The sequence below is a fragment of the Acanthopagrus latus genome, chromosome 9 (assembly GCF_904848185.1).
Source record: "Acanthopagrus latus isolate v.2019 chromosome 9, fAcaLat1.1, whole genome shotgun sequence".
Lineage (NCBI taxonomy): Eukaryota > Metazoa > Chordata > Actinopteri > Spariformes > Sparidae > Acanthopagrus > Acanthopagrus latus.
Genome location: NC_051047.1, coordinates 26410035 through 26420917, shown reverse-complemented (window position 1 = coordinate 26420917; position 10883 = coordinate 26410035). Strand labels below are relative to the sequence as shown.

Sequence of the window (10883 nt, the reverse complement as noted above, 5' to 3'; positions counted from 1 at the left end):
GAGGGTTGGAAATGAATCTGATACTGAAAGCTTTTGACATCTATATAGATGATTACGCAAAAAAAAAAAATCAAGGATAAAACAGTAATATCTGCGTTCAGTTGAGAAATATTTAATTGTCATTTGGTTTAGAAGTGGTCCATCTTCTGTCTGCACTGAGTAAATGTCCAGACATGTAATAATGCATAAGACAACAAAGCTTTTTTTTAGAGACATTACCTTCCAGCACGAGGAATATCTTATGAAAGACTTCAAAAATGTTTTTAATTTCTTTTTGCAGTTCTTTTGGGTAGCTGAGGTTGAGACTGTAGACGAGCAAGGCACATGCTCAGGGTATATAAAGATTCATGTGTTTCTTTGTTTACATTAAGGTCATTATCATTATAATTATCATAATGCAAACTGACAAACATATTTACAGAAAAGAGAAAAAACAAGGGAAACAACTCATGCACCACTGAAGGGTTTTTAAACCCTAGATGTAATCCTGACACAATACAGTATAAAAAACAGCTCTAAAGAAAAAACTTTTCAGATTATTTTTGCCAACCATCACAATATTTAGACTGGAAAGACTGCATGCATTGAAGGCTTTGTGTTAAAGGTCCCAGTATGCAGATTCTCACACGCTGTGGATTTTTATACATTCAGAAGTTTGCCTAGAAAGTGGCGGAGTAAAATCTCCACCACCATCCTGGCACAAGGAGGTCAGAAACAATGTCACTATCTGAGGTCATGACAAAATCTGTTTATTCTATTATTGTTTCTTAATACATTTATTTGATGTCCACAGCTCCATGAAGAGCCTCTAGCAGATCACCAGCAGAGGGCGGACACACTTCAGAAATGGAGCCAATTCTCTTAGACTTTCACTCCACAATAAAAACACAACATCCCATACAATAATGCTGCAAGATAGTTGAATACAAAAGAACTGCTTGGATAAAGCTCATGATACTGTCTCCTGTTACCACTGAACCTGTTCAACTTCACAATAAAAACATATTCACAAAAATGGAAGTTGATGAGGTCTAACATTAAATAGATTGTCTTTGTACTAATTTCATTTGAGTATATGTCAAAAAGGAGTCACAAATTAGATCATTCACTTGTATTCATGTTGTACACAGTGTCCCCATGTTTAAGGAATTGGGGCTGTATTTATTTACTAACAACAGTAATGACGATAATAGATCTGGCAAACAAATCACAAGGATGAGGCAAAAACAGGTTCAAAAACATGAGTAGAATGCCAGAATGCATGTTTGCTGCCAAAGAGACAAAGACGAACTGGTGCCAATACAGGAGAGCATGCAGACTATTCTGGTACTCACACACTAACTTCCCACGTAACCAGTGTGGCATGTTAGTGATTTAACCAACCCAACACCTTCTTCCATTAAGTAGCTTTAAAGGTGGAAAATATATCTTTCTACACATCTGATAGTCTCATATATATTCTGCATCAACTCTTCACTTAAACCACATGATTGTTACACCAAGTGAAATATATCAAACCCAATGTTGTTGTTATGTTCATGTATCATTCATCCATCAAATGAAAAGATTCTCAGAGGTCTTATGCATCATTTTAAGGGATTCAAATCCATATATATATGTACATGTATATAATTGTGTGTGTGCGTCTCTCTCTCTCTCTCTCTCTCTCTCTCTCTCTCTCTCTCTCTCTATATATATATATATATATATATATATATATATATATTAGTTCCTGGTGTATAATTCAGGATCAGTTAAACATTAACCGTTCTGTGCCCTGCCCACTCTGAAAGGAAAGGTTGTCTCAGGTGAGTCTCTCTTCAGTGTGACGTTTGTAATTTCATCGATGTGCCTGGCAACAAAGAGGATCTCACCTGGTGAGTAGACAGACCTGAAATATAAATTTAAAGAATCAAACGTAAAACTATAAGACGGACAAAATTCTCAGATTGATGAGTGAAAATGATCATTAATCCTGTTGTGTCTGTTTCAGGATTGGTGATTTTCTGGACAACAATCATTGTTTGTATTTAACAAAGTATCCACACTAACTAAGCTGAAAATAGTATCCACACTTCCAAAAGTCCATGATGGGAAATCGACAACCCAAGATAAGAGAGACAGTCATCTCAGTTAAGTCATAGATTTTCTATAGGAAACATCTGGATTGGACAAATTTGACTGGTTACTAGAGGATCTTGAGGGTTGGTATGTTTGAAATATGTCTGGATTGGTCAGATAACGATTCATGATTTCAGCTCAGAGCAATTCTAAATTATCATCATTAATACTGTGTGGAAGCAGTAATAGGTTGTGTATTTTGGAACTTTCACAGAAATAAGTATGTGTATGTTTAAGTTTCCTATGTGGCAGCAGCAGACACATTGTCAGTTGAACATTTGAACTATTTTATGAACATTTTATTCTCTCTTCAGATTCTCAAAACCAGCCGGTGTTTTCCAGTTGAACGAGTCTGATGTTTCCAGCAGAGTGACATGGCGACTGCAGACACAGGTGAGATGAGGTGTTTCTATTATTATTACTCACTACAAGTTACTTACTAAAAGTCATTTAGTGTAGTAATATTATAACAACAGTAATATAGTATATTGTCTTTGTACTGTCTTCAGTTGAGTATGTATCAAAACGAATACCAAATTACATCATTCACTTGTATTCATGTTGTACACAGCATCCCCATGTTTAAGGAAGTGGGGTTATATTTATCTAGTAACAGTAAGGATGATGATAAATCACAACCCCAAAAAAGTATATGACCGACAAAACTCAGACACAAAACTTGAACCCAAGCGCACAACTCGGAGACAAAGTGATCAGAGTGTACTTGCAGGTACAGTTCATAGGAAAAACAAGAAAAGAGATCTGGCAAACACATCACAAGGGCGAGGCAAAAACAGGTTCAAAAACATGAGTAGAATGCCAGAATGCATGTTTGCTGCCAAAGAGACAAAGACGAACTGGTGCCAATACAGGAGAGCATGCAGACTATTCTGGTACTCACACGCCAACTTCCCTCATAACCAGTGTGGCATGTTAGTGATTTAACCAACCCAACACCTTTTTACATTAAGTAGTTTGAAAATATATTTCTCTACACGTCTGATAGTCTGATATATATTCTGCATCAACACTTCACTTAAACCACATGATTTTTACACCAAGTGAAATATATCAAACCCAAGACTTGTAGTTTTTTTATGTTTATGTATCATTCCATCATGTATTTTGCACTTCCCACATATTATGTACATAATTGTTCGGTCAGTAAATCCAGCATTCTCAGAAGCATTGAGTCCATCTCTCTAGAGATCAAAAGGAAAATGTCTGATATTCTTTTTCTAAACCATAATCTTCACTATTTAGTCCAGATGTCACTTTTAGTCTTCACTTGTTTGGGGATGCTGTTTCCATGGTGACACTCAGCCTCCTCCAGCAACACGAGCATCCCCACAGTTATGGAAACAATTTCAGATCCCTCATACTGACTTCCATCTCAGGTTTTGATGACATGATTCTAAAATACATTCATACAAAATGGATGAAATTTCATCAATACATTTCAAAAGTGTTGACTGCACTAAATTCTGTCCCACAGTTCACATTCTCACACAGATCAGAATCAGAATGTTCAGGCACCCATGGTCTATGAAATAATATTAACACTAATAAGTTTAAGTATATTCATATAGCGCCTTAAAAACAGATTCACAAAGTGCTTTACATGCAACATATAAACAATGAGCCACAAAATGTAAAAGTAATTGCAGTGTTAGTCACAAATATAAACAGCTGACAGTGTAACACAGGGAAATAAAATAACAGATATTTAGTCACCAAAAGATACAGAGGAGCAGTTGAAATAATACCTGTAGATGACTGCTAGTCTCCCACCACACAGACAGAATATATGAGTTTTAAAAAGGATGTGTGGATTCAATAAGGGGAATTAAGTCACCTTCACTCTGATCCAGGTAAAGAAAGGAATCAATATAATTTACACAAATAGTACAAATATCTTCGTTCAAGGGTGAAAATATTTATTACCTGGGATAAAATATTTAAATGTTTCTCAGAGATGCGTGATGTTGTCAGTCAGTCTTCTTTTCTCAAACATCAACCTAAACATGTTTCACAGTTCTTTTACCACTTAAAATAATACAATTTAAAAAAAAGAAGAAAAAAAAAAAGAATCTGAAATCATTTCATATTAGTATCTAGTATTTAGTCTTTAGTCTCTTTAGTGTCTGTTACATTCATTTGGCTACTTTGCATGTACAAATGTACAAATTGAGTATTTCCTGTAATGTCTCTGAATGCTGCCAAAAAACAATTTCAGTTGCCATCACATCTTCTCTAAAATGTAATTTGTTATGTTAAACAGTATATGAACATAGTTTGGTTGGGAATAACAGAATGTTGACACTATGAATTGAACCTCAACATTTGTCAAGCCTGTAGATGACTGTAGATGATCTCCTTATGTAAAACATGTTTTCAGTCTCACAGTATTTGAGTCATTTTATCTTCCTCTCTGTTGTATTACAGCATCTGGAACCAGGATTGTGCTGCTGGGAAAAAGTCAAGATGATCAGACAAGACTTGGTAACTTCATCACTGGGGAACAAGCTTCTTACCAAAAGACCAAGAGGTGTGTGGCCACATGTGGAGAGTGGAGAGGAAATCCTCTAACTGTAGTTAAAACTCCAAACATCTTCAGTTTGTCTGAGGAAGCTGTCAGAGAAGAGATGAAGAGAAGCATCAGTCTTTGTCTCCCTGGACCAAATGTTCTCCTGCTGTTAGTGAATCCTGATTTCAAAGAGAAGAAAAGAGAAACTCTGAAGTTCATCCTGAGTTTGTTTGGTCAAGATGCTTTAAAACACTCGATGGTCATTGTGAGATGCAGGAAGACTAAAACAAATCCGTTTGTGACACAGCTCGTTAATGACTGTGGAGGAAGACACTACAGCATGTCTGAAAAAAAACACAAGTCATTAATGCAGATTATTGAGAAGATTGTCCATGAAAACAGAGGAGCCCTCCTCACCTTCAGTGAAGAGACTATCAGAACAGAGTCTGAAGACATCAGAGCAGCTTTAAACCTGGTTCTGTGTGGGAGGAGAGGAGCATGGAAGACTTCAGCAGCTGAGGCCATTTTAGGTCAGACAGAGTTTCCTTCAGACTCCAACTCATCAGAGTGTGTTCAGGGTCAGGGAGAGGTATGTGGACGTCAGGTTTCCCTGGTGGAGCTGCCTGCCTTGTATGGAAAACCTCAGGAGGAAGTGATGGAGGAATCACTCAGGTGTGTCTCTCTCTGTGATCCTGAGGGCGTCCACGCCTTCATCCTGGTCCTACCTGTGGGTCCCCTCACTGATGAAGACAAGAGAGAGTTAGAAATCATCCAGAACACATTCAGCTCTCGAGTCAATGACTTCATCATGATTCTGTTCACTGTGGAGTCAAATCCTACAGCTCCAGATACTGTTAACCTTGTAAACAAGGACAGAGACATCCAGGAGATCCTTCAGAGCTGTGGAGGAAGACATGTTGTTCTCAACATCAAGGACAAGCAGCAGATCCCAGAGCTGTTGGACACGGTGGATCAAATGAGACTGAGACCCTACAAAGACAAACCGTGCAGCTATACAACAGAAACATTTGCACATGCTCAAATAGAAAAGCTCAGAGAACAAGAGGAAAACATCACCAAACTACAGGCTGAACTGAAGGACCTGAGAACAGACAGCACCACCAGCTGTAAGTACTGCACAGCTTAAATATAAATAGAAGGGCGTCGTGAGGCTGTGATGATCTCTACCATCCTAGCATAGGTTTTTTTTAAATCATAAAGTTCATGGATCTCTGAGGGGAAATTAGTATGAATGCGCTCTATTCTCATCTTCTCATTGCATTGTTCTGTCATACTGCTCGTTCTCATAAAACCCACTTTACTGCGCTTCTGATTGGTTGACTTTGTTGTTATCACCTCAATGCTAATGTTGACTCACACAGACGCTCTGGAAATGTCTGTTTCATTCTTTGTATTAAAAGGAAATCTATCATACTGTGAGTTTTTGGTATCATTACATCCCTCATAAATAGTAATACATTATATTTTTTAAGTAATATTTTCCTATGCTAAATCATTCACTGGACATTAAACAGTCTATACTCCTACTTTAAATATTTAAGTAACTCCATGTCTTTATATTACACAGGTGCTGGTGAAGAACAGAGTCCAGAGTGTCTCAGGATTGTGCTGATAGGGAAGACTGGCTGTGGGAAGAGCTCTGCAGGAAACACCATTCTAGGAAGAGTTGAGTTTAAAGCTGATTTTGGCCAAACATCAGTCACCAAACGCTGTCAGAAAGAACAGACTGTAGTTGACGGTCGTCCAGTCGTCGTGGTCGACACTCCTGGTCTATTTGACACAACTCTGTCTCATGAAGAGGTTAATGAGGAAACAGTGAAATGCATCAGTCTTCTGGCTCCAGGACCTCATGTCTTCCTGCTGGTGATGCCAATTGGCAGATTTACACCAGAAGAGAAGGAGACATTAAAACTTATCAAGAAAGGCTTCGGGAAGAATGCAGAGAGGTTCACCATCATTTTGTTAACTGGAGGAGATACACTGGAACACAAGAAACTGTCTGTTAAGGAATACATCGAAGAGAAATGTGACGCTTCCTTTAAGAAACTGATCGATGACTGTGGAGGAAGATACCACGTGTTTAATAACCGTGATAAACAAAACCACAAGCAGGTCAGTGAGCTGATCACCAAGATCGACAACATGGTGAAGAGAAATGGAGGCAGCTGCTACACTAATGAGATGCTGCAAGAGGCCGAGGCAGCGATACAGAGAGAGATGGAGAAGATCCTGAAGGAGAAGGAGGAAGAGATGAAGAGAGAGAGGGAGGAGCTTCAAAGAAAACATGAGGAAGAAATGGACGAAATGAAAATAAAAATGGAAAAACAGAGAGAAGAAATAGAAAAGGAGCGAAAACTGAGAGAAGAACAACTTAAAGAAAAGGAAGAAAACATCAACAGAGAACGTGAGAAGAGAAAGAAAGAACAGGAAATGAGAGAAAAAGAAGACAAGAAGAGAAAACAAGAGGAAGAAATTCAGAAAAAGGAGTGGAAACAAAAAGTTAAAGCTTTGGAAGAAAAAATAAGATCAGAGTCAGAATCAAAGGAAAATATCCAGAGAAATTTGGAAATGAGCAGAGAAGAGATGAGGAGAGAACGAGAGAAAGAGGATAAAAAACAAAAGGAATGGTGGGAAAGACGACGTCAAGAAGATGAACAGAGACGACAGGAGGAAGAAAAAAGACTCCGAAAACTGCAAGAAGAATACGAGCAAGAAAGAGAAAATGATGAAAAGAAGAGAAAAGAAGAAGATCGAATGAGAAGAGAACAAGAGGAGAAAAAGAGAAAAGAAATGGAGGAAGAACTGAGAGCTGAAATAGAAAATGAGCGAAAACTGAGAGAAAAACAACTTAAACAAAAGGAAGAAAACATCAAAAGAGAACAAGAGGAGAGAAAGAAAGAACAGGAAATGAGAGAAGAAGAAGACAAGAAGAGAAAACAAGAGGAAGAAATTCAGAAACAGGAGTGGAAACAAAGAGTTGATTCTCTGGAAGAAAAAATCAGATCAGAGTCAGAATCAAAGGAAAACATCCAGAGAAAGTTGGAGGAGAGCAGAGAAGAGATGAGGAGAGAACGAGAGAAAGAGGAGAGAAAACAAAAGGAATGGTGGGAAAAACGACTTCAAGAAGATGAACAGAGACGACAGGAGGAACAAACAAGACTCAGAAAACTGCAAGAAGAATATGAGCAAGAAAGAGAAAATGATGAAAAGAAAAGAAAAGAAGATCGAATGAGAAGAGAACAAGAGGAGAAAAAGAGAAAAGAAATGGAGGAAGAACTGAGAGCTGAAATAGAAAAGGAGCGAAAACTGAGAGAAAAACAACTTAAAGAAAAGGAAGAAAACATCAAAAGAGAACAAGAGGAGAGAAAGAAAGAACAGGAAATGAGAGAAGAAGAAGACAAGAAGAGAAAACAAGAGGAAGAAATTCAGAAACAGGAATGGAAACAAAGAGTTGATTCTCTGGAAGAAAAAATAAGATCAGAGTCAGAATCAAAGGAAAACATTCAGAGAGAGCTGGAGGAGAGCAGAGAAGAGATGAGGAGAGAACGAGAGAAAGAGGATAAAAGACAAAAGGAATGGTGGGAAAAACGACTTCAAGAAGATGAACAGAGACGACAGGAGGAACAAACAAGACTCAGAAAACTGCAAGAAGAATATGAGCAAGAAAGAGAAAATGATGAAAAGAAAAGAAAAGAAGAAGATCGAATGAGAAGAGAACAAGAGGAGAAAAAGAGAAAAGAAATGGAGGAAGAACTGAGAGCTGAAATAGAAAAGGAGCGAAAACTGAGAGAAAAACAACTTAAAGAAAAGGAAGAAAACATCAAAAGAGAACAAGAGGAGAGAAAGAAAGAACAGGAAATGAGAGAAGAAGAAGACAAGAAGAGAAAACAAGAGGAAGAAATTCAGAAACAGGAATGGAAACAAAGAGTTGATTCTCTGGAAGAAAAAATAAGATCAGAGTCAGAATCAAAGGAAAACATTCAGAGAGAGTTGGAGGAGAGCAGAGAAGAGATGAGGAGAGAACGAGAGAAAGAGGATAAAAAACAAAAGGAATGGTGGGAACAACGACGTCAAGAAGATGAACAGAGACGACAGGAGGAAGAAAAAAGACTCCGAAAACTGCAAGAAGAATACGAGCAAGAAAGAGAAAATGATGAAAAGAAGAGAAAAGAAGAAGATCGAATGAGAAGAGAACAAGAGGAGAAAAAGAGAAAAGAAATGGAGGAAGAACTGAGAGCTGAAATAGAAAATGAGCGAAAACTGAGAGAAAAACAACTTAAACAAAAGGAAGAAAACATCAAAAGAGAACAAGAGGAGAGAAAGAAAGAACAGGAAATGAGAGAAGAAGAAGACAAGAAGAGAAAACAAGAGGAAGAAATTCAGAAACAGGAGTGGAAACAAAGAGTTGATTCTCTGGAAGAAAAAATCAGATCAGAGTCAGAATCAAAGGAAAACATCCAGAGAAAGTTGGAGGAGAGCAGAGAAGAGATGAGGAGAGAACGAGAGAAAGAGGATAAAAAACAAAAGGAATGGTGGGAAAGACGACGTCAAGAAGATGAACAGAGACGAAAGGAGGAACAAACGAAAATAAGAAAACTGCAAGAAGAGTACGAGCAAGAAAGAGAAAATGATGAGAAGAAAAGAAAAGAAGAAGATCGAATGAGAAGAGAACAAGAGCAGAAAGAGAGAAAAGACATGGAGGAAGAACTGAGAGCTGAAATAGAAAAGGAGCAAAAACTGAGAGAAAAACAACTTAAACAAAAGGAAGAAAACATCAAACGAGAACGTGAGAAGAGAAAGAAAGAACAAGAAATGAGAGAAGAAGAAGACAAGAAGAGAAAACAGGAGGAAGAAATTCAGAAAAAGGAGTGGAAACTAAAAGTTAAAGCTTTGGAGGAAAAAATAAGATCAGAGTCAGAATCAAAAGAAAACATTGACAGAAAGCTGGAGGAGAGCAGAGAAGAGATGAAGAGAGAACGAGAGAAAGAGGATAAAAAACAAAAGGAATGGTGGGAAAAACGACTTCAAGAAGATGAACAGAGACGACAGGAAGAAGAAGAGAAAATCAGAACACTGCAAGAAGAGTACGAGCAAGAAAGAAAAAATTATGAAAGGAAAAGAAACGAAGAGGATCAAATGAGAAGAGAACAAGAGGAGAAAGAGAGAAAAGAAATGGAGGAGGGCTATAACCAGAAAATTGATAATCTGAAGAAGACGCATGAAGAAGAAGCCAGAAAGAAAGCTGAAGAGTTCAACGAGTTCAAAGAGAAATATGACAAGATGTTTGCAGATCTGAAGAAAGAACATGAGAAATATGACATCTTAAAGACACTTAATGCCGCCAAGGAAGAACTGAACAAGAAAAAAGAAGAAGACCATCTTGGTGAAATTTATGAATTGTTGGAACAAGTGACTTCAGATTTTGAAAGACTGTCAAAAATAAATGACATGCTGAAAGACCATGAAAAACAAATGAAGAAAGCGAAAACAGAGGAGGAAAAGAAAACTCTGTGGCAAAAACATAAAACAGAAATCTTGGCCCTGATGCCAAAAACTTCTGAACGGGTCAACAAATCAACGTGGGCAAGTCTCTGGGAGAAGCTCTCAAACATTTTCAAGTGACAGACAAGTTCCAGCAGAAACTTCTTAACTGTAATATTTTGCAGTGGACTTGCAGACATGCTTCTCATTTGCTGGCATCCAAATCAGCATCACATGCAATAGAACAAATCTCTGTGATGTGACACTAACAACAGTCACCTGATCTAAAGTGACTATAAACACTAAAGAATCAGTAAGTCAACATGGTATAAGAGACAATAATGGACTCTAAGGTGTTCTGTTATGGAGAAGATGAAGTTCTACTCAGTATTTATCAGAACCTTTTGTTGATTTTTACTTGATCAACTTGTGTGTATAGAAATATATTATCATGTCATAATGTTGTCCAACAGGATGTTAATACAAACGCAGTAACATTTGTGAAAGCATCTGTCGGTTGATTACTTCTGTTTTCATTTTTTATGGTGAGTGGGACTCTTTAAATCACAATGTTGATGATGTTTCTTCTCGTGATAAACGAGGCTTTTAATAGCTGATTAACTCAAAACATCTACAATTATTTGTTTAAAACCTCTGGTTTGTATTACTGGAAATACTTTTTAAATGTGTAACATTCGGGATCTTCTTCGTTTCAGTTTGTTTTATATACAAA

At 37.4% G+C, this 10883-nt stretch overlaps 1 protein-coding gene and 1 long non-coding RNA gene across 2 annotated transcripts; one reads left to right on the top strand and one right to left on the bottom strand.

Annotated features, from left to right (window-relative positions):
* Positions 1–3684: 3684 nt before the first annotated feature.
* Positions 3685–5208, bottom strand: LOC119025437. The gene is made up of 2 exons (XR_005076822.1): positions 5066–5208; positions 3685–4827 (listed from the first exon to the last, which is right to left on the bottom strand). It is a non-coding gene; the product is annotated as an uncharacterized LOC119025437 (long non-coding RNA).
* On the top strand, positions 4868–10536 carry LOC119025435 (GTPase IMAP family member 8-like). The gene is made up of 3 exons (XM_037108987.1): positions 4868–5775; positions 6237–7073; positions 9453–10536. Exons 1-3 carry the CDS (start codon positions 4905–4907, stop codon positions 10289–10291), a joined length of 2547 nt encoding a protein of 848 aa, XP_036964882.1. The 5' UTR covers positions 4868–4904; the 3' UTR covers positions 10292–10536.
* Positions 10537–10883: the final 347 nt, after the last annotated feature.

Coding starts and splice junctions, on each gene's coding strand:
- LOC119025435 (XM_037108987.1), top strand. CDS start 4,905: ATGGTCATTGTGAGATGCAGGAAGACTAAAACAAATCCGTTTGTGACA. Junction 5,776..6,236: donor AACAGACAGCACCACCAGCT/GTAAGTACTGCA, acceptor TATATTACACAG/GTGCTGGTGAAGAACAGAGT. Junction 7,074..9,452: donor AGAAAACATCAACAGAGAAC/GTGAGAAGAGAA, acceptor ACATCAAACGAG/AACGTGAGAAGAGAAAGAAA.